At 45.8% G+C, this 22,553-nt stretch overlaps 1 protein-coding gene across 1 annotated transcript in view; it reads right to left on the bottom strand.

Moving 5' to 3' along the window:
* Nucleotides 1-22,553, bottom strand: part of BRINP1 (BMP/retinoic acid inducible neural specific 1) — an 88,968-nt gene that overhangs the window by 12,752 nt on the left and 53,663 nt on the right. The window contains exons 3-6 of the mRNA XM_053962380.1: nucleotides 13,814-14,004; nucleotides 8,338-8,507; nucleotides 6,982-7,087; nucleotides 81-317 (exon numbers count right to left, since the gene is read on the bottom strand). Of these exons, the coding sequence (XP_053818355.1) occupies nucleotides 81-317; nucleotides 6,982-7,087; nucleotides 8,338-8,507; nucleotides 13,814-14,004 (704 nt within the window). The remainder of the gene's footprint in view (nucleotides 1-80; nucleotides 318-6,981; nucleotides 7,088-8,337; nucleotides 8,508-13,813; nucleotides 14,005-22,553) is intronic.

Below are 22,553 nucleotides of genomic sequence, written 5' to 3'. Positions count from 1 at the left end.
GAGCATTATACTGAGGGAATAAAAGATGTTTACCTGATACAACCTGCCACGAATTGAAAAAGCAAGTTTTACTCAGTTACCTGAATTCTCCAGATCTTTATAGGCTTCTGTCCAGGTCTTGGCCATGTTTGCCAGGGTGTACTCCATGATCTGGATGTCAGTGATGGGGCAGTTGCACTGCGGGAACTCCTCGGAGCACTGGCAGCCGCACTGGCTGTCCCTGCAGATGTACTCGCCCTCCCCATTGCACATGATGTAACTCAAGGCAGACTGGACAAACTTCTCTTGTAAATACTGAGGGAAGATGATCTGGAGACCTGGAGAGAGAGCAACAGGGTTATGGGAGGAAAAAAAAAAAGTGAATAAAAAAGTAATTTCAACTATTTGTTCCTCTTTTCAAAACCCACTTCATTAACAGTTTGGGAAAGTTATGTGAAGAGTTAAAAACTGTTGTGAATAAAAAAGGTACAAATTGCATCCCTCCAGAGCAAGTAGTGATTTAGCTGAGAACAGAGACTATCTCCTATGCAGAAGAAGGGTGACAAGAAACTCCCCCTTCCCCAGCACCCTTTCATCCCATTCCCAGATCCCAGCATAGTACAAAGCCCTGAAAGCAAAGCCTCCCTAATTCCCAGGTGTGCTGTTTTTTGTCTCCTGAAACCAAGTGCTGGTTCAGAAGCAATGAGCATTATGCTGCTCTGACCCGTTTTGAGAGATACTAAATGGGTTTGGTTCCACAGAAAAAAAGGAAATACACACTGAAAGGGAAAATAAGAAGGAACACAAAACAGAAGAAAGGAAAATAACATGAGAGGGGATTTATAAAGGTCCCTTGCAGAGTTAAGTGCCCAGCTCCCACAGCATAAATACAGGAGCTGGGTACCTGAGCCTTCACAGCTTGCTCCCTGCTAGGAAGGCTACTTGCCAAATCCTATACAAGTGCAAATGGATTTAGTGCCGATGATTTCAGTGCTGCTTGGCAGATTTACATTAGCAGGGAGATCTAGCCCCTTGTCCCTTTCTCCACGGCAAGTGTTTGTGTATCCATCCATCTGTGCAGGATCAGTGTAAGTGCACCCTTGCCCAGGTACCAGAGGATGCAATAACAGTTTCAGTGTTTGCCCTGTGCACAGTGTACGTGGTTTCCATCCCGTCCTCCTCCAGACTCCCTGCGGATCTCCCCGAGGATTCACAGCTGTTTGCTTCTACCTGGCCAGTCCTGCCTGTCAGCCCCTGTCAGTGTCTGTGGTGCACGAGGCAGGGGACAATAACTCCGAGCCTTTCAGGGGACCCCACTTGGAAAAGGCCAGGGACTGGAGGGCAGCGAGAGGAGTTGATGGCAGCGCTGACCGGCGGTGTAATGAAGGCACGCGGGTCAATTACCCATCTGTTTGTGTTCCTGCTGCGCTGCCTGACCAGATCCATGCCTGACAGCTCACTGGGGTGGAATGAAAATCAGACAATAATTCAGAGGATGAGAGTGTGCAGGAATGGCAAAAAGGGTTGTGACCCCTTTCAGGAGTCCAGGCCCATCTCTGATGGGTTGTGTTCACCTCAGACAAGAGAAAAACAGCAGGTGGTGACCCTGGCACCCCCATTACCCTTTTGCTTTTGGATCCAGAGAAGCACCTCAGCCTTAATGAGGTCCCTCTGGAAGAGCAGGTTTGGGGGCTCAGGAGGCTGTGGAAGGCACAGGGAGCACTGTTTCCTCTCCCCCTGCTCTGGGTGAGCACAGTGCCTGGTGGCAGCAAGTTGCCCCTCTGCCTGACCCCATTGGCTGCCTCCAGGCTGGATGAGCTTGGAGCACCCTCCAGCTGGGAGTGTGTTTGTGACACTTGCACAGGGAAGGACTTCCAGTCCAGAGACACTGTTTCTACATAGATCCTGCTGCCTTTTCTGCATTGCTGCTGGGGACTGGAAGGAGCACACAAAGAGCTGACCAGTACAGCATCCCTGCAAACACCTCAAAACTAGCCTGCAGAGATCATTATTTTGAGGTCCCTTTGGTCTTTTCTGAGATGTGTCTCAACAAGAAGCTCAGATTTCTTCCTGCTTCTTCGGGAAGTCCTGAAGCTCAGCCTCTTCCAGGGATTGTGGTGATAGGACAAGGGGGAGTGATTTCAAACTGAAAGAGAGTGGATTAAGATTTGACATTAGGAAGAAATTCTTCCCTATGACAGTGGGCAGGCCCTGGCACAGTGGCTGCCCCTGGATCCCTGGCAGTGTCCAAGGCCAGGCTGGACAGGGCTTGGAGCAGCCTGGGACAGTGGGAGGTGTCCCTGCCATGGCAGGGAGTAGAATGGGATGAGCTTTAAGGTCCCTTCCAATCCCATTCTGGAATTCTATGATTTATCTGGAACAACCACTACAGAGGGATGGTCCCCTGTCAAATCCTCACACTGATATTAGTGATGGCCCCACCTGCCAGGATCCCAAACTTTCCTTTAGGATGGGATGAAAGTGCAGTGCTATTGGAGAACTGATCCACAAAGGGGACCAGAAAGCCTGAAGGCAGCTGTACTCACTGAGCTTTCAAGCTCATGTGAGAGCAGAGCTGGACTTGTTGATGTGCACTGACTCTTCATTCATGGTCCAAGTCCCATTAATACATTTTCCACTCTGCTTCATGGAGGAGCAACCTGCTCTGGCTCTTTGAATATGATCAAATTACCTCAGGCTCTTAAGTTTTCCATAGTTTCTCTTTGAATTCTAACTTGGATAAAGCACAACAAGCTGTTTGGTCCCAGCTACAAATGATCCTGGCTTTGGAGATTTTAATTTTCTTTTTTTTCTGTGGAAGGAATAAGAGTGAAAAAAGCAACTGAAGTTTCAGGGAAAGCATCTCCCATTGCAAGGGACATCCACTGTGCATTCCAGCAGATGCAGAAACATGAATACCCTGTAATCTCCAAAACACAGCATGTTTTAACACTGCAGTGCTTCACAAGGATACTTTTTTTGCCCATAAAACTCATGGTTTCTGAAAAAAAAAAAAATCCAGGAAAACATCATCTTGTAAGAAATAACTAATCAGACCTCTGTACACTTAGCACCAACTCAACAGAACACTTTTATAACTACTTAACTTCATCAGGAAAGCAGTTTTGCTAGAACCCATCAGCTGCCTGAAGCATTTGAAGAGAAGCCCACAGTCAGAGCTGTGCTTGCACAAGTGACACCCAAATCCAGCCACTCACTGAGCAGTGTGCACACTCCAAACACAACCCCCTGGCTTTAGACAGGCTGCTGGGATTGCATGTGACTCACATTCCAGCCAGGAATTTCCTTGTGGAAGCAATCAGTGTCACTGAAATACAGCTGTGCCTATTTCCACAGAAGCACTTTTATATATACACACGTAAATATTCACAGATTCCTCATCATCCCCAGACAAGGGCAGATTCATATCAATTTTTTTTGCTTTAGTTTTGAGCGTCTCTGTGATTGGATATCAGCAAGAGATTTTACAAGCTCTGTGCCAGCAGCACCACCTCACCCAGTCCTGGCATCCTCTCTTTCATGTGTGGTTCTATCCCATGCCCAGGGACTAAATATTGCTGAAATTCAGTGTGTTATGGTTGCCAGTAAAGCACAGGTGGCATCAATCTTTTGAGAACACTGTTCTGGGTGCTTCTGTTGCTACCTGTAAAGCAGGAAAGCTGTAATCCCAAGGAGTATAACAGCCCTACTGAGCAGCTTGTGCTAGCTGGGAAAGCCCTGCTGCCAGCCACAACCCTAATAAAATATCCCAAATGCTCTGTTGTTCTCTAAGAAATTTCTTTGGATATTGCAAACATTCAAAAAAACCACATATATAGATATATATAGAGATAGATATATATATATAGATATATAGATATAGATATAGATATATATGTATTTTCAATCTTTCACTGTTGTCTACTGATGAAACAACCTCATGTCAGCAGCCAAGAAGAGGGGCAAGCTGGTCTTAAAAACTGGGATATTGGACTGTTTCCATGGGGAGAATCCCCCAATCCAAGAAGGGGGCACAAGGAATGGGCTCATCCTCAACAGCAGCCTCAGGAGCTGATAACAGTTGCACAAGGTAAGTTTGCTGCTGACTCAAATATCTTGGTTTTGAAGGTAATTTATTGATCAGAGGAGGAATTCTGCCACTTTGTAAAGCATGAAGTTCCTCTTTAAAAATGAAAAGCAGCACAGATATGGTATAGGTTTATCGTAGATAACTACAGGCAGAATATGAAGTATCTGACAAGGGAACATGTCCTTAATTCACCTAGAAAAACTATTAGAGATAGATGTTTGGCTTTAGACTTTATATAAAAGGCTTCCTGCATTAAAAGAGGCAAATTTCCCCAGCTCTAAATTAGAGCTATTTGAAACATTTTCCACAGAAGAGTTCTCTGTTGAAAATGCAGTTCCATTGAAGCATTTTGCAAGAGCATGTTGACTCCAAAAGCACTTTTGACTTTCTAAATGTATTTTTTCATACTCCCTCATTTCACTGCAGTGAAAAGCTGAAACGTTTTGTGTTGCCATTACTGTTCTTTCTGTCTTGGAAAAAGCTTTAGTATTAATTGTAATGTAAATTTTAATGTTATACTATCATATATGCTATGTAGGTATATAATACATCTCTCTATGTAGTTGTAGATGTATAATATATACGGGTATTTACACATATATAACAATATAATATTAAATATTGAAATATATTTAATATTATATAAGTATTGTATACAACATGCATTATGTATATTATTATAATATGACCATATTTGATGTAGCAAACAACCTGATATGCAACATTTCCTGTTTATTGTTGCACAGTTTAGAACAGCACAGAAGGATTATACCTCACTGAAATAATGTTATGCTCCAATATTGATATGTACTGTCAATAACAGTATTGATACAACAGGGCATGCCTCTGAAATTTGGAGTTCCTGAAATTCTTCCAAGTGTTGCTTTTTTTTATGTCAGATTTTCCAATTTCTGCCCAGGACACTTCTCCAGGGAACACAAATCCCCCTTTCCCTTTGCCCTGCATCACCACAGGGATCCTGCTTCAGGGAGTGCTGGGAAGAAGGGAGACTTCTGTGATAAATATTGTGTATATATAGGTATATATATACCCCAGAGCATGTCATGCATGCTGGGCCCACAAGGATACTGGTTTATAAATTAGTGATTCTTTTCTGTCCCAGTAACCACAAGCGCAGCACCAGACACCCTGCACCATCCTCCCCCAAAATCAACCCGCCCAAACCCTGCACGGGTTCATGGAATCATTTAGGTTGGAAAAGACCACCAAGATCACTGAGCCCAGCCTTTGGCTGATCACCACCTTGCCAACCAGAGCAGGGCAATCAGTGCCACATTCCACCCATTGTCTCTCCTGAAAGGCACAGCTTTGAAACCCCAGGTCCCAGGGCTGGGCAGCAGCAAGTTCAGACAGAGAAATCCTCCCTGTCACGGAGAAACTGCTCTTTTATTGAGCCAGGCTCAGAGCTGGAGTGACACAAAGGCAGGAACATGGATTTCTGTCAGCAGCTCCTGCTCGGCTGCTAATCAGATCAGAGGAGACTTGGTCACGATCCATTACCTGCTGCAGCCCTGTGACTAATTTGTAATGAGGCCTCTCAGAGCAGAGGAAGGATCCTGGGTAATTATCCCAAGAACCACACTCCAGATTAGGTGGAAGATTCAGGTGGAGCTTTAAAGGTCACTTTGTTCTATTAGGAAGAGCTCCTGCCTTCCTCCCTTCCCTCGCTGTCTCCTTTGGCTTGGCTCCCGCCTCTCCCTGCTCTGGGTTCAGCCATGGAGCTCCATGAAACCCATGTGTGGTTGACTCCCAAGGTCCTCTGTCTGCTCCCATCAGAGATCACAGCCTCATCCCCTCTCTCCTAATTTTTCCTTCTTCCTCCACCTCCTTCCCCCTCCCTTGGTTTATCTCCTCTCTTGTAGGATCAGATAACCAATAGAGATCTATTGATTTACCCACTTGTCTGCCTATAACCCGAGCTGCCTACTGATTTAGCTGCTTCCCCACTTATCTCATGTGTCATCCTTGGGTTTTCATTACCAGCAGCTATCATCACAGTGTAAAACCCTCTCAAACTGCTTATTGTTAATTAGGTAAGAACTAGAACTCAGTGATTTGGATAATCACTGCCATAGTGAAAACAACCTGCCTATTATTTTTAAAGGCAAATAATAACAACAATAATATTATATCCACAACATTACTTGGTAAATGAAACCCAGTTTCTGTGAAACCAAAGATTAAAACAGCACTTGCCAAATTATACTCAAAGCAGAAGATGTAATGTAGCCCATTCATCTGAAAAATTAAAATTTGTGCAAGTACAAGGATTTGAGAAATAAAACCATCTGGGCAAATGAGCAATTAAATCCCACATTTCCTTATTTTGTCAAAAACTTGGGAATAACCTTCATGAATTACATGCCCAGTGAATTTCCTCCTTCTACTAAAGTTGACTTCTTGCTAACCAGCATGTATTTATTTATTAATTCAGCCATGACCTCTATCTGTTGACTTTTGGACTAGCTTCCCATCTGGGACTGAAGCCATGGCTTCTAGCATCCAAATAAACCTCTGTGACTTTTCCCGAAGATTATGGTCATTAGAGAGTCCCGAAAGCTGATCTGCAAACCTCTTACACAAATCAGCAGTTTGGGAGGGATGGAGAGACGTGGGCAGAATTCTCCTTCAATACTGATGGGAGAGGTCACTTTTTTTTTTATGTTGGTGTGTGTATCATACACAGAAGTCCATCAAAATTCAGTGGCAGAGACAGACACTTCATTGGGGTCAGCCCTAGCTCTGCTCAGCTGAGCCTCATGTGAAGCCACCAGAAGCTGCAGGGAACTTCCAGACACAGCAGAATCACAGCAAAGAGAAGAGGGGGAAAGGCTCAGAAAAAGGGCACTCCTCTCCCATTTCCACCCCCCTCCCTGGTTCCTGGTTCCTACCTTGCAGGTGGAGTTTGCTCTCAGTGCTTTGCAGAAGGACAGAACTCACAGAGTCCAGATTGTCATAGCTGTTACAGCCCAGGGGGCCGGTCCGAGTTTCTGTTACCTACAGAGGATGTAGAGAAGAGAGAATGTTCCCTTTGACTGCAGCACCACACATTCCCCAGGCTTTTAAAATCTTTTAATTCAAGGACTCCTTGTCACCAGCTGATATAACCCAAAACACGTCTTCCCTAGTTGGGAAGAAATGCCCCACACTGAACAGACACTGCTAATGTTTGGTGCAGTCGCAAGCTGAAAAATCAGAATGAATTGTGGCTGCTTTCTTTAGGGTACCTCAGGTTATTCTGGGCTTGGCAATGGGCTCCTGCAGATTGATGTTTCTCACAGAGGATCTTCATTGGAGAACATCAGAAGCCTGTAGAGGAATTCTTCCCTGGCTTCTCTTATTGGAAAGCAAGAAGCAGAGATGGATTGCCAGCCCACAGTGGTGCCTGGTGCTCCCACAACAGATGTGAACACCAGCCCTGTGCTGAGGATGGATGGAGGCACAGATGACCTGCAGTGCTGCTGCTGTTGGTTTCCTGCCCTTCCGGAATTCACCACGGGTGATTATCTGCTGTCACTGTTTCAATATCTCAATGCAATTTCCCATCCAGAAGGGAACAGCCTCAGCCATGAGACAGCACAGAACAATAACAAGAGCTGAAACCTTTCAGAAATGGCTAACAATGACGACTCCATCCACATCACCTTCCCTGGAGTGAACTCGGCAACAATAAAATCCCTGCCCAGTGTAGGATGATTGCTTTCAGAGAAGGCAGCCTTTGCAGAGCCATTTTCCCTATTTTGTATTCTCTGAGCAGCTTCCCTTCCTTCCTGCTGCAGCCCCCAAGCTGTCTCTCAGTCCGTTTCATCCCAGATGCCTCAGTAATGCCACACTGGCTTTTTCACCATTTTTTGTAGCAAATTCAGCTGAGAGATGTTTTGCAGCCTACACCCCCAGGAGACAAACACTCCTAGGTGGCGCAGGGTTGTCCATTTCACAGACCTGCCTTTCCCTTCCAACCTCCATCACTAATCTGGGTCCTCTGCTCCCTCTCTCCCTTCCAGAAGTCATTGTCACACTTAGTGAAAGTCTTCTATCCTACACAACCACCACACTGAATGCCCACCTCTTTCCAGACATTAGTGGTCCTGGGGATTCTTCAATTGAATAAGAGAAAACCTAACCCTGGGAACAAAACAATTTGTGATCAACGAGGACATCAGACTGGCAAAGTCCTGCCCCAAATCCCTAGAGAATCCATATATGGCAGACAATCTTTTCCCTCCTCCTGAGGCAGTATGTGGTACCTTGATTGCTCCGGTAGAGATCTGGATCTCATGGAGTCTCCTCATGGTGCCATCACGATCTACAAAGTAGGAGGACGCGAGCTGGTGCAAAGCTTCAACGCTCTGGGTGGCGTTTCCTGACTTTCTGTCGAGGCGGCTTTTGTCCATGTACATGGTCAAGGCCTCCTCTCCTGCAGCAGAGAGAAAAGGAGATTTCAGGCTGCCAGGCAGGGCCACCTTAACAGGAGCAAATGGTGTCATCTGCTGCGCCTAAAGAAAGAGAAGTCCGACACCACCCTTCCTCACCAGCACCAGGACCCCAGGGGGACACACAGAAACCTCCTCCTCTATTCAGACAGCAAGGCCAAGTCCACCAGACAAGTAAAGCAGCTCCACTGAATTGAGTAGACAACATTTTGGACCTTTTTTAGCCAGCAGAGCTTTGCTACTACTGCTGGAGAGGATTCAGCCCATCTGTCCCACCTGAGGCACGTTCTCTCTGTAGGCAGTGCCTCTAGAATGATGCACACCTGACAGGAGAAGATCTCACTTTGTGCAAGTCTCTGTCTGACCTGACTTCTAGAAGGAATGGATGATGACTGCAAGTAGAACACAGTGTGTGGGTAGGTACAGTGGACAGACAAATGTTTCTTGGACCTCTTCAGCCTCCAGTGGCCTTGCTAAAGGGGAGGGGAAAGGGGGTGAGTAAAGAGAATTAATCAGAGGAAAGAGCAAATAAGAAAGTTAATCTGAACTAACCGCCCTTGCTGCCTTCTTTCCTCTCCCAGAGTCTCATTCAGGGAATATAAGAGTGAAAATACCATACAAGATAATGGACAAAAGCAGGTGATTTTGAAATGCTAAGCACAGAGAATCTGGGAGAGAAGCAGTTAAGAACTGATAAATATCAGCAAAGACCTGAATGTAACAAAACATGTCTGAAAAGGACGTGCAGCTAAGAAGGACTTTTTACCTAACAAATCAATTTGTGCTGGGTGAGGCACATTAAAATCCAGGTGATTCTTAACATAAGGCTGGCATTGTGAGAGGTCTTAAAAGGTGGAATGCCATCCTGCATCCTTAACATGTGAAACTTGGGTTTTAATAAATGAAGAGAAGACACAACTGGAGGAGGAATGTGCCATTCCTACATAACTCTCTTAATGAGAAGAATGGTGCTTGTTCTGATTTGATAGATGAACCACTGAAGAATACATTGCCTCTGGCAGTGATAGCATGGTCCAAAAAATATGTGCCACTGCTTTCAAGGCCAAAAAATATTTTGCTCTTCATCATCTTTGCATAATCTTTTTAAGAGAACAAGGACTTACTTTTCTTTAAAATTCTTATTAGCTAAAACAATTTGATTCATCCAAATTATTTCTTTTATTGCATATATTAAAAAAAATACCCCAAAATCCCAGTAAGCCCTCCCCCTCACTTTCCCTGGAAATTTTCCAGCTTTTATCTGAAAGCCAAATGCCTGAAAATGAACCAAAAATATTCTGGCTGAAAATCAAAATATTTTTATTAGATTTCAGTTTTTCAAGCAATAGTTGTGTTGAGTATTCAGCCTTTGGCTTTGAGATGAAAAATGGGCTCTTTTTTTTTTTGTGGAAAGAAGGTACTTTTCATCAAAAGAATTGACCAGTTGAAATCTTTTAATTAGGTTTTGCGGGACCTCAGTGGAGAAGTTAGGCATGTAAAACTTTGTCTTTAATATTTTGTTAAAAATAACAGACTAGCCTTCCACCACGATCAAAGCTGTGGTAGTAACAATGTCATCATTGTTGCCTCTCACAAAAACACTTCCCCTGGAAAATGACCAGCTTTGATTTCCTTTATCACCATTACCATTTTTATGTGTTGAGCTTGTGAGGAGACCTTGGCGGGGATCAAGGCTCTGTCCACACAAACAAAGTCAATCCATCTTCCAGAGGATTTAACCCCCTGTATATCTGATGAGACACAACAGGTGAATACAGCAAACAGCCAGCAAGGCACAGGTAATAAAATCTCTGTGATTGGTGTGAGGAACAGTGGTCACTGCACTGACCACTCTCAATGCATTTTCAAGTTTCATCTCTTTGTGGTTTTCAGGGAGATTAGAAGGAACTTTGTCAGTTTTTATGAGTTAACTCATTTGCCACTGAAGAGGCTGGATCAGTGGGAAAGTGTATTTTGAGCCAGAAGTTCTGGATCTCTCATGTAACAGAAGCATTTAACTGCAAGAAGATGCAGCAGAGAGAAATGAGAAAGGGTGTTTCGCCACCATTTTGTGAGGCTGTGGCAGGAGAAGGAAGATCTGGGATAATTCTCCCCTTAGCTGTGATTCACAGCCATCAACCCTTCATCAATTGCACCAATAACTGGGGAAAAAAACAACCTTTCCTGGAAAAAAAATCATGTCTCATATTAACAGCCAAGGCATAAAAATCAGGACTTTTTTCATTGCAGCCTGGTTCATTTTCACTAGAGGAATGCTGAGGCTGGAATCCTTGCCCAGAGGGCAGGCAGGAAGCCTGGGTGGAATCACATCAGGCAGCAGCACTGGTGTCAGATCACCAGCAGGTCTCCTCTTGGATTTGGTCCCTGCACAACAGCAAGCAGGCACTAAGAAACACAGCAGAGAACAGAAACCTGTGCTCTGGGGCAGTGGGGATCAGTGATTTCCCCACAAAAGTTGTTCCAAAGGAAGAAAACAGGGAAATCCATGAGCAATGATGCTTTTTCCTGAAGGAGCAGTGCTGTCCCTGGGACTGAGGGGTGCTGAGCAGGGACACTGCTGCTGGAAACCTGTTTTGTGTAGCTCTGTGCAGAGCTGGAAAAGCACAGCATCCCCATGGAGGGGTCACATGGGAAAGCAACTCTTGGATCAAGAGGGGTTAACAGAATTTTCCTGCATTATTAAGTCTTAATTTCTCCTTTAATTAAGTGAATGATATGTTCAAAGTTGTTTTTCCTTGAGGGATTTTCCTGAAAATTGGCTCTCAGCTCTGTGTGCTCCATCCCAGAGCATGGATGCCCTCAAAGTGACCCATCACCAGTGCCTTTGTCAGAACCAGACTGGAGCAGAGCTGGGTTTTACTGGGCTCTCGGGGGCCCTGGCTGCTCTGTAGCTTCAAAGGCACCAGAGCTGTTCCTCCTGTGGCCAGGTGTGAAAATTGCTGCGTTCAGGTGCTGCTCCATGTCCCACCCTCCTGGGGGCCGTGCAGCAGCTGGCGTTTCAAAGCCAGACAATTTCCTGCGTGCTTGTCCCTCCCTGCCACCTGCTCAGACACCAGGCTGAGCTACAAACCCAGGGCAGAGCTGCTTGTAGCTCTGCTGGGGAGACACCAGGTCCTGGGAGAGCCAGTGTGCCAGGACATGTCTGCTTTTATGTCCCAGAGCTCTTGTTTAGCCCACAGACTGCGATTAGAGCGTGTCCTCCGTGCATAATGCATGCCCAGCTCCATCTCCATGTTCCCTGGGACTGCCATTGCCAAGATAAATCCTCTTTTTCTCCCCACCATTGCTCACCATGCTCGGGGCTGGTGGGGCATTTACTGCTCCCCTCCAACACCAGTTCTCATTACAAGTCTCTGCATATTTAAAGTTGTTGTGTTGTAAAATCAGGAGAAGAAACAAGCCCCTGTGAATAATTTACAACCTCAGCCAGGCAAAATTAAAAATATATTTTACCATCAAAGGTCTTTCTTATTTTGAATTTCCATGGATGTGAGTGGCAAGAAAAAGAGGAATGTCAATGGGGAAAAAAGTAAACCTGCAAAAAAAAAAAAAAATCTCTACTTGGCTGTCTTGGGCTCTGTAAAACACGGTCCTGAAAAGTGAATTCCTCAATAAAAAGCAGTTTATCTTTACCCAGACTTCATTAAGGCCCGAAGAAAGCAGTCACTTGTGCTCTTCAGTGCTTGGAAGCCTCCTTTCTCTCACATTTCTTGCTGATGGAATAGACTTGTTTGGGTGCCTGGACTGGAAGAGCAGCCCAAGGCTCTTTGAAGGACATCAGCAGACCAGAGGCCATTTGACTTCAGGGGAACTGTGCCAATTTACCTACCACCTAATCTGTGCATGAATCATATGCACACATCTAATCTCATCCCAGTGTCTGCAGAATGCTCTGGGAACAGACAGATGGCCAGAAATTCCTCAAAGTTCACTACAAACACGGCAATGTGGCAAGGCTGGAGGTGAGGTATGTTAGAAGAAGCAACAACAACAAATTTTGAAGAAAAATTGAACCTTTAGCACTCCAGAATCTGTCTCACAGATAGTTGTTCTTGGAAGAAAAGCATCTAAATGAAATAAAGGCACACCCCAAAGGGGGAAAAGAGCCATGAAAATAATACAGAGTGGAAAAAAGAACCAGGAGTAAACATCAATAGGAGCTGCTGATTTTCACCCCTCCAGTGCTCAACAGTAGCTACTCAAAATGTTCTTGCAGCACCACCAGCAGCGCCTGCTCAGGAGTTCATGGCCCTACAGGGCTCTCTCTGATGTCATCCCTGACACATTCTGTGCACACACAGACCTCTCTGCAGCCCTTGCATACACATTTTGAATTTTACTGAACTGCTGTTTTTCCAGAAGTCTGCTCCATGTTAATGCATTCAGCCTTCTGGCCATCTCTTCCCCTCTGTTCACGCTCCCTGCCCAACTCCTTGAACTCCCTTTTCCTGGAGCTCTTTAAAATTCCTCCAGTTCCAGCAAGAAAGGATGTTTTTCCCCCTGCATTTGTTTTCATCCTGTGAAAAAGAGGGATGAACACGTTCTGTTGTGAAGCTGAGGGCAGTGGTGCAGGGCTGGCAGGACAGTCCCCCAGCTGAGAGACGTGTTTCTCCTGACACACACGGTGGTCAGAGGAGCACAGGGGCACAACTCCCACCTCACACTCTGAATTCATTTGCAAAGGCTCTTTGGGGACACAGATGGGCTTTGGGAAGGGGAGCTGCAGCCTGGCCTGTGCCCCCACTGCTTTCAGAGTCACAGGGTGGCTCAGACTGGAAAGGACCACAGAGGGGTATTTGGTGCAGCCTCCCTGCTCTGCGGGGTCATCCCAGAGCACATGGCACAGGACTGCATCCAGCTGGTTCTGGAACATCTGTGAGGGAGACTCCACACCCTCTCTGGGCAATCTGTTCCGATGCTCCCAAGAAATTCTTCCTCACGTTCAGCTGGAACTTCCAGGGTATCAGTTGCTGCCTGTTCCTCTTGTCCTTGTGGCTGGCACCACCAAGACGAGCCTGATCCATGCCCCCTTTAGATAATTATACTCATTAATGAGGTCTCCTCTGAGTCATCTCTCCTGGAGACTGAACAGCCCCAGCTCCCTCATCTTTCCCTCACGACAGATCCCTGCTCCCCTCACTGCTGCCACAGCCCCTGCTGGGCTCTCTCCAGGAGCTCCATGCCAAACTGGACACATTTCCAGCCCTGCCCAGTGCCTTCACCACCCCCCAGAGCCCCCCTGCCCTGCACCAGCCCGGGTGCCACCTACCTCCCAGGGTGGCAGAGATGAGGAGGTGGGTGCCGTACTTTTTGATGATGGTGTCAATGAACTGCTGCGTGGTGGGTCTCCTGCCCAGCAGGCGGATGCTCCTCTGGAACTCGGGCATCAGGGGCAGTGGGTTGTGGAGCAGGTCCCTCCTCTCGATGGCTGTGTTCCTCACCTTCCAACGGGCAAACTCCCTGTGCCACAACACAGGAACACAACAGGGGTGAGGCTCCCAGTCTGGAGGGGCAGGGAGAGTCACCAGGGGTAGGAAAGGAGGATGGAGAAGGGGTCAATCCTGTTGGACACCCCCACGTGGATACACACATGAGGCCACAAGGCTGGACAGAGGGGAAGGGGAGGAGAAGAGGAAAAGCGAGGCATTACTGCACAATAACCATACACTACAAGGGTCAGGCTGGTGAGGAGGTGCCCTTGGAGTCATCAGAGGTGTCTGTCAGAGAGTTGGACTTCCCTAAAACAAAAGCAGGCTGGTCCTTTCACCCTCCCACACTTTGGGGTCTTTCATTTCTCCATAAAGCAGCAAATTCTGGTCTCTGTCAGGAAATGTTCTAGACCACACATCTAACCCAAACTGATCATTGCTATATCTCTCATGCCCACAAGCCTTCCTAGCACACTTTTGCAAAGCAAAGCTGAAGAAAATACATTTTCTCCAAACATCTTCATCTTTCAGCAGCATGAGTATGGCAAGACAGCATTTTGGAAAACAATTTTTGAGATAAACCATGTAAAAGGATGGATTCAGGTATAAGCAGAGTCCAGGATGAAACTGGAGGTTTTGTTCATGTTTTAGAAAAAAAAAATCCAAAATGATTCTCAAATCCATGCTTTTAAACTGAGAGCAACTGGGAAAAAATAATGTTTGCAAAAGCAGTTCTTTTTTGCAGGTATCCATTTTGAAATGACACAGAGGGAAATGCCTAGAGAAAAGCTTGCACACCTGCAATCTAAAAATCAGGCCTCTGAACCATCACCAGCTGAGCACCTGAAAAATGAGAAACCTATTATTGTCTTTCAAAAAATATTGAGCAAAGCCTTCCTTAAAGGAGAGGATGTTATTTATACCCATTCTCCTACAATGCACCTGCTCTATCTTAAGTTATCTCCCAAACCCTCAGCTCACAGGCTTCTCTGTCACTTTTCATCCACCTATTCCTGTAACTTGGGCTTAAGACAAAATTTTTATTTAGATTATAGGTGCTGTGGTTTAATCCCAGCTGGCAGCTCAGCCCCACACAGCCACTCACTCCTCCTAGAGAGGAGGAGAGTCAGCAGGGTGGAAGTGAGAGAACTCATGAGGTGAGATAAACAGTTTAGCAGATAAAACAAGGAGTTAATTCCCCACTTCCCATCACAGTGTGGAGTTCAGCCATCTCCAGGGCTCCATCAGAGTGACTGGGGAAGACAGACTTCCTCACACTGCACATCCCCCTTTCCCCCTCCTCCCTCAGCCCTACAAGCTGAGCATGATGTCCCATGGTGTGGGATATCCCTGGGGTCAGTTGGGCTCAGCTGTCCAGGCTTTGTTACCCCACAGCTCCTTGTGCATCCCAACCTCAGCACTGGTGGGTCGGGGTGAGACAGAAGAGCCCTGACCTGTGCAAACTCTGCTCAGCAGCACACCTGTGCCATCAGCACTGTTTCCAGCAAAATCCAAAACACAGCCCCACACCAGCTTCTATGGAAAAAAATTAACTTTGTTCCAGTGTTATAGAGGAAATTTAATAACAGTGTTCTCTGGGAATAATCTTGTTTAGCATTAGTGTGGCCCAGCAGTAGCAGCTAGAGCAGAGGAAGCCCTCATGTGCAAGAGCTGACCAAGAGTAAAATTCTTTGAGAGAATTAGTGCTACTAGCAAGGAACAAGCTGAATTCAGCAGAAACAAGCAGAATGAAGATAAGGACCAAGGAGACTCTTCCAAGAGAATGAAGTAACTTCAGAAGAAGGCCAGCCCCAGTAAAAAAAAAAAGAAGTTTGGGGACCGCTGATCAGAATTAAGGATTTGGGGTTGGATTTAGGATTGGGGTTGGATTTGAGGCACGAACTGGGACAGGGGTCCTCTCTGCAGGCACCCAGCTCACACTGTAACCCAGCAAAGACTAACTGGAAACCTTCAGGCACACTTGGCATTCCCAGCAGCATCCTGGGGTCAAATCTGTCACTGTGGCTGGTGTGAATAATCCATAACACCCAGTCCAAACCAGGAATGACAACCCCTGGCCCTGAGGCAGCACTTCCCATCAGGGAGTGTCCTCCCAGCACAACAATTCCACCTGGCTGGCAGAGACCCTGACACACAGGCAGATTCAGGAGACTCCGTTGCAAAGCCAGGATCACAAACCAGATTTTTTCTGCCCAGGTTGATTTTATACTCAGTCCACTCTGTGTGTGTTAGGATATTTGACTTAATGTAACTATGCAGGTATTTATTTTGATTGTGCCCCTTCACAACACTCCACACTGCCTGACAGCAGTTACATTCATCAAAATAGCAAAGTGCCAGCTATTTACTTCAAAATATTTCCTTACACCTGAGCTAATGCCCCCTCTGTAGTTCCTTGCTTTCACAAGCCAAGTGAAAATGCCAAAACAAAACACACCTCCTACTACATTACAAGAGTCATTAGTGTCAAACCTTGCAATCTGAAGAAACATCCATCCTTCCTAGAAAAACCTCAGTCAAAAGGCAAAACCCTCCCCTATACAATGGGTTCTTAACACAAGGAGTGATTGAAACAGATCATTTGCTCCCAAGTTGTCTGCAGATAACAAATACATCACCAGTGTATTCCCTTTATGGAGCAGAGGGTGTTCTCTGCTGTCCCAGAATTGTGTAAAAGTTGATTTTAATGATAGACAAAACTTTAAAACTAAAGAGAAATAGTTTCTGTCTGACACTACAGAGAGGTTTCTCTAATCATCCCAGACTGGAGTTTCAATCCCAGACCTTGCTCCACAAGGGAATCCCCTTTGAGGAGGAATGGTCCCTTCAGCAGTTGTCCTGCATGGGAAGAGGCAGAGCTGGATGCTCAAAGACAGGCAAGGTTCTATAATAAATAGACACACCCATGTTCCATCAGAAAGATCACAACTAGCAAGCATAGGAAGAATGCCATCTGTGCTTCCTCTCCAAAGAGAGGATTATTTCTTCCTGTAAAACTCAAGCACACATTCAGATTCCTGCTCCCTGCAGTATCCATAAAGTCAGGAGGGACCCGAGCACTCCCAAGCCAGCATGTTTTGTGAAAGGGCTGAGGGAATGCTTCATGTTCCCAATAAAGTACAGAGGGTTTGGTTTTGCTGCTTTGCGATACATAATTTATGTGTAGCTGGTCAGGTATTGATCCCCATTCTCCTTCAGGGAAGCTGTGGCTGCCCCTGGATCCCTGGAAGTGCCCAAGGCCAGGCTGGACAGGGCTTGGAGCAGCCTGGGACAGTGGGAGGTGTCCCTACCATGGCAGGGGGTGGGACAAGATGAGCTTTAAGGTCTCTTCTGACTCAAACCACTCCAGGATTCCAGGATGTATCAGCACCCAGAGCCTGGGAGTGTCTCCATTCAGGGTGGGGAGATGGGCAGGGCAAACTGGGAATCGATGGGCAGTGAAGGCAGGAGAAGGCAGGGAAGGAGAATGACATTTTGATAAACAATGTGTCCAAAGAGAAAGCAGGTTCATTTTCCACATCAGGTCCAACATCACCCTTTGATGCCACTGGCAGGAGGCAATAGCAGGAGTTTAAATGAAATCACTGTCATATCTTCAGCCTTTCCTGCTGCCAAGGGACAATCCCAGTCCCCACTCATGCAGTAGATGAGCCCTGAGCAGAATCCACCTCTAAAGCACGACAGTGAAGGAGACTTTTCCACCCAGCTGTTATGGATGCCATCCCTCCCCAGGGCTTCCTGCTCCCAGGGTGCATTAGGAGGTGAAAGCCCAGTTCTGCTCTTCTCTCCCTATGCTTGGATGTGTGGCTTTCCCAGCTGACAAGAAAAGCTGAGCAAATATGTTATGATGAATAATTTATGCAACTAACTTAGATGTTTATCTTCTGCTCATAGAATATCCATGAACCAGTTGCAATTCCCTCTAAGTTATGCATTATTTGAATTTACTTAGTGACATTTTCCAAGCTTTTTTATAGGTTTTACATAGCATTTGGCTGTTTTATTTCTTTGTGTGCTGTTGATTCATTGGGATTGGAATCAAAGGAAGGGAACACCAGTGGGGTCATCTGCTCCAACCTCAATAGTCAAGCAAATGATATGGCTTTGTTAAGCTTCCTTTTTAATGTTCAAAAAATGCATTTTAAACGTGGCTCTCTGAATCCTAATATTTTACATGGAAAGCAAATCTTAATTTCAGAAGTCTTCCATGCAACCTACAGAACTCTCTGCTGCAAGATGCACCTGAGGCCAAGATTATGGTTCAGTTTTGGAAAATAGACTTAACATTAATAGATATGGCTACTGAAATAATTTAGAATTATTGAGGTCATAAAAAAAAAATTATATTTGCAGGGAACAGCATAGATCTGGCCTTAGGGAAAGTTCCAGCCTGCAACTCCTGAAGTCTCTGAAGAAACACCTCCAAGAACAAGTTTTCTATTAGCTTTCAACACTAGATTTAATTGCATTTTCTGCAGAAGCAGAAAATCAGCCAAAATGAATTCAGAGTGCTGGGTTAGGTAAACGATACTCTTGTCTGTTTGTCACCACTGAATCCTTCCACCTGTGAATCTTGGGAGGATTTACCAAGGCCTTGGATTCGTGGATAATGGGTGCAAAGGGTACTGGAACCTTTCCTCACAAAACCATCCTGGGCTGCCTTTCACTCTTTACCTCTTTGTGCCACCACCTGGGACACAGAGCTTAGGCCTCTACAGCTACTGAGGCATTTTAAAAAGAGAAATATTGCCCTGTGCACCGCTTGTTTTCCAGGTGAAGAAGTTGCAAAGACTTGTCCAGGATTAGGGGACAATCCTAGCTGTACCAGGGGGTGATACAGCTAGGATTGGCACAGTTGGGATTGGTACAGAGTCTTCTGACCCTCAGGGGAAGTCCCAAGCAAGGAGCTGAACTTCTGCCAGCAGGGGAGCTTTGAATGGCTTTGGAAAGAGGAGAAACCTGTTAGCAAGGAGGAGGAAGGGTCGGTATCCCTGAGGCAGGGATGGGATAAGGAGAAACTCTGACCCAAGGTCTGAGTAGTGGGGAGAGGCACTTGTTGGGGCTCTGTCTCAACAGGGCTGAGAGCCCCAGTTTGTGCCAGGAAATACCTTCCAGGCCAGCACAGGGCAGCTGCCCTCTAGAGAAAATACAGAGGAGCTTCTTTAAGGGCTGAAAGGAGTAGGAGGTGCTGCAGGGGGAAGGGAGGTGAGAGCGAAGGGGGATGAGGGGTGAAGTACTGCCTCAGGGAGGCACATGCACAGATTGAGGGCTTTCCTCCCTGTAACAGCAAGGGGACACACTTTATTTGAATACGGCTGAGGATGAGAAAATACTGCCCCTTCAAGCCTGCATTAATGAGCTTCCGTCAAGGCCAGCGGGTCAGGGCCAGGAGGAGCCACTAGGAATGTCTCAGTGCTCATTAGCACTATGACCCTCTAGGGAAACAGAAAAACAGGGGGAAAACTACAGAAGAGGGAGGAAAAGTCAAGAGGCTGGAGTAGTTTCATCATGCAGACCCCAGTCTGCAGCATCAGAAAGGACAGCAGGATCCAAGGGCGGGAGCATCTCTACCCAGGGAGGGAAGTCTGAGGGAGGGGGACCATCAGAGCAAATTAAATTCCCCATCTCCACATGGCCAAGGCAACCAAAGCATGTAAGTGAGGAAACAAGTTCAGCACAGACCTTGGGGGCTGGTGCTTGAAACAAGAAAAGAAATTAAATGCATTAAATAATGATCAGGACAGACACAGTTTTAAAAAGGGCAAAACAAATAGCAGAGGAGGAAGGCAGTGAACAAAGACTAAGCAGAACAGGCCAGCCCCTCCTGGCTGGATGTACATCCTTCAGAGCATCCCAGCAAGTGCACACTCAAACAGGAGCAGCCCCACCCCTCCCTGGGAACTGGGCAAGGACAAGGCACCGGCTCTTTTCTGCTCCATGGCTCTTTACTTTTTAAATAAAATTTATCTTGAAAGTCACCAGCTGCTTCCAAAGGTGATGGGCCTTCCTGAAGGCAGCATGCTCTTCAGTAGCAGCAGGACACAAGCAATATTTCATGCCCTCTCCTCGGCATATTGCCCACATATTTGACTGTGATGTCATCAGGACTCCCTGATGTCAGAGAGATGTTCCCTGGGACTTTGGTGTCTCTGCCCCTGTTTTCCTTCAAGCACTTCACCATCGTTAAGAGAGATATTTTTGGACGTGTCTGTGTGTGCTGCAGACAAATATTAATAGCTGTCAGAATGAGTGTGAACCAAACCAGACAGATTTTAAGCCTTGTCTGGGTAAGAAACATGTTCTGTGTTAGCCCTAAATCTTCCAGAACCCTTCCAGATACTCCTACAACAGAGCTGTTGGTTTGGGGGGTTTGTTTTGCTTTGCCTTTCCTTTTTCCAGCCCCATTGTCCCAGCCACTGGCTGCACAGAGTCCTGATTATCTGCAGTCCTCAGGATGATGGCTCTTCCAGGTTCCTGTGAGCCCTGGATCCTGCAAACAATGCCAAGGGACAGGGCTGAGCATGACAACAGCACTGTAATGCTTATCTTGTTCTGCCAGATCAGGCTTTATACGAGCCTGTGCGGGGTATCCGTGACTATGGTGGGGTCAGTGATATTTCATTTCTAGCCTGTGCCCTCAAAATGCCAGACAGCCCCAGGCTGAGCAGTGCAATGTTTCTTTAGCACTTTCCTCTGCAGCTTGGCCTCTTCCCTATCTAGGCCAGCATGAAGAAGTCACTCTTCAAAGCTGAGCTTTTCAAAGGACCTGCAAGAATTAGTTTCCTGTGAGGGTTTGGCACTCATCCCCCCTAATCTATTTAAAAAACCTCCAGTCTGTAGATTTAAACTAGTTCCAAATTAGACAGAGGCTGAAACTCTGCCATGAAAGAGAGGAAAAAAAAAAAAGCAACAACAAAAAACTCTAAAAATTTAATTCCAGAGAAGTATGAAAAAGAAATCACTTAAGTTGAAAGTCTAACAGCATTTTGCATAACAACCAGGCAAGTAGACAGGCTCACTTATGACAGCTGGCAGGTGAATGAGATAAATAAATTGACTATTGATCTATTGATAAATGCTGTGCTGTCTGCAGCAGCTTTTATGGCTATAAGGGCATTTACCTGGGTAGGACTGAAGCAAGGGGAGGACAATCAGAGTTTGAATCATTCAGCACAGTCCTATGGCAGAAATTAAGCAATGCTGTGGGACTACTTCCTCCTCCACCTGGCTCCAAAGGACAAAGGAAGAACCTCCTGTTGCTTTTCCCCTTGGTCAGGTCCTTGGTGTTGGCTGAGGGGTCTGAAACCTCAAACACTCCCCCTTTTTTGGGCAAGCAGTTCAGCCTGCTCCAGAGTTTTGTTTTCATCTCTCTAATCATTTTCTTAAAGGTATTAAATTGTTACAGAGCTTTCAAGCTCTGAGGGTTTTTTTGGAGAGAGGGGGTGTGGGAGGTAAAAAAAGAGGTCCAGAAGAACATGGCAGTTGCAAGAATCAAAATGAAATAAAATTACTTCAAAGTTAGAGGAATTTCATGTGACCTTGAAAGCCCCTTGATAAACAGGTTGTGCCAGCAATGAATTAAAATCCAGCCAGACAAACATGATTCCAATTGTTGTGCTTGCTCTTAAGATATGACTGCATTTGGGTCTTTTAGGAAGCAACATGGAATTGTTGGGTGCCCAAAAGATCGATTTGTTAAAAAAAAAAAAACTGAAATAAATTAATTATTAGAGACTCAAAGCAGAGTGATTCAGCATAGGTAATAACAAGTTAAAAGATAGGTCATTAAATTTGTTCATTATTAAATTTATTTATTATTAAATGTGATCATGACCAGGATGTGGCTGTAATTCTTAACCCTGACTTCAAATCCAAACACAAGAAAACATGGCAGAGTAGGTTTCTGCCCTTTCAGCATCTTGGGATCATCTCCAGGTCATGGATTTCTGCATCCTCAATAACACACAGTAACTTCTGAACTTCTTCAACACAGCTGCCTGTGGCTACAGAAAAGTGTATCTAGTGAGATATTAGGAAGTTCTAAGCTTAATAATGGAGTGCATTGTGTTTTAAGGCTCCCAAGCAGGTATTGTATTGGAAATAAGCGAGCATTGTTTTAACCAAAGGAACGTGTGCTTATAGTGGTTGGACAGAACTACTGTCAGTATGCTTTTGCTTTGTGTGATTGGGCAAAAAGCTTTTAAAGTGAGTTGTAACATTGAGTTCTTTGTCTGCTGCCTGGGATGTGAGCTGCTGGCATCTGCCCATTGTCACAGCCATGTAAAGAGAGTGATGCTGGAAAATGAACAGCTGGAGACGCGCTCCTCAGCAGTCCCTTCAGTCCCTTCCCGGGATTTGTACACAGTCCCCCGGCCAGCAATAGTGAATCCGTTCCCAAATCCCACCAGACCAGCTGCTGCAATGCCCTTCCATCTCACCCACCAGTTCCAGTGCAAACACCTCATGGATATTCATTCCCCCAGCCCTCCCTGTTAAGGTTATTTGTGCAGATTTCCTTGCAAAAAACCCCACACCTCGAGCACTGCAGAGACCCTTCCC

This window comes from Vidua chalybeata, chromosome 21 (assembly GCF_026979565.1).
Source record: "Vidua chalybeata isolate OUT-0048 chromosome 21, bVidCha1 merged haplotype, whole genome shotgun sequence".
NCBI lineage: Eukaryota > Metazoa > Chordata > Aves > Passeriformes > Viduidae > Vidua > Vidua chalybeata.
The sequence above is the reverse complement of the archived record's forward strand: the minus strand, read 5'-3'. Positions and strand labels throughout refer to the sequence as shown.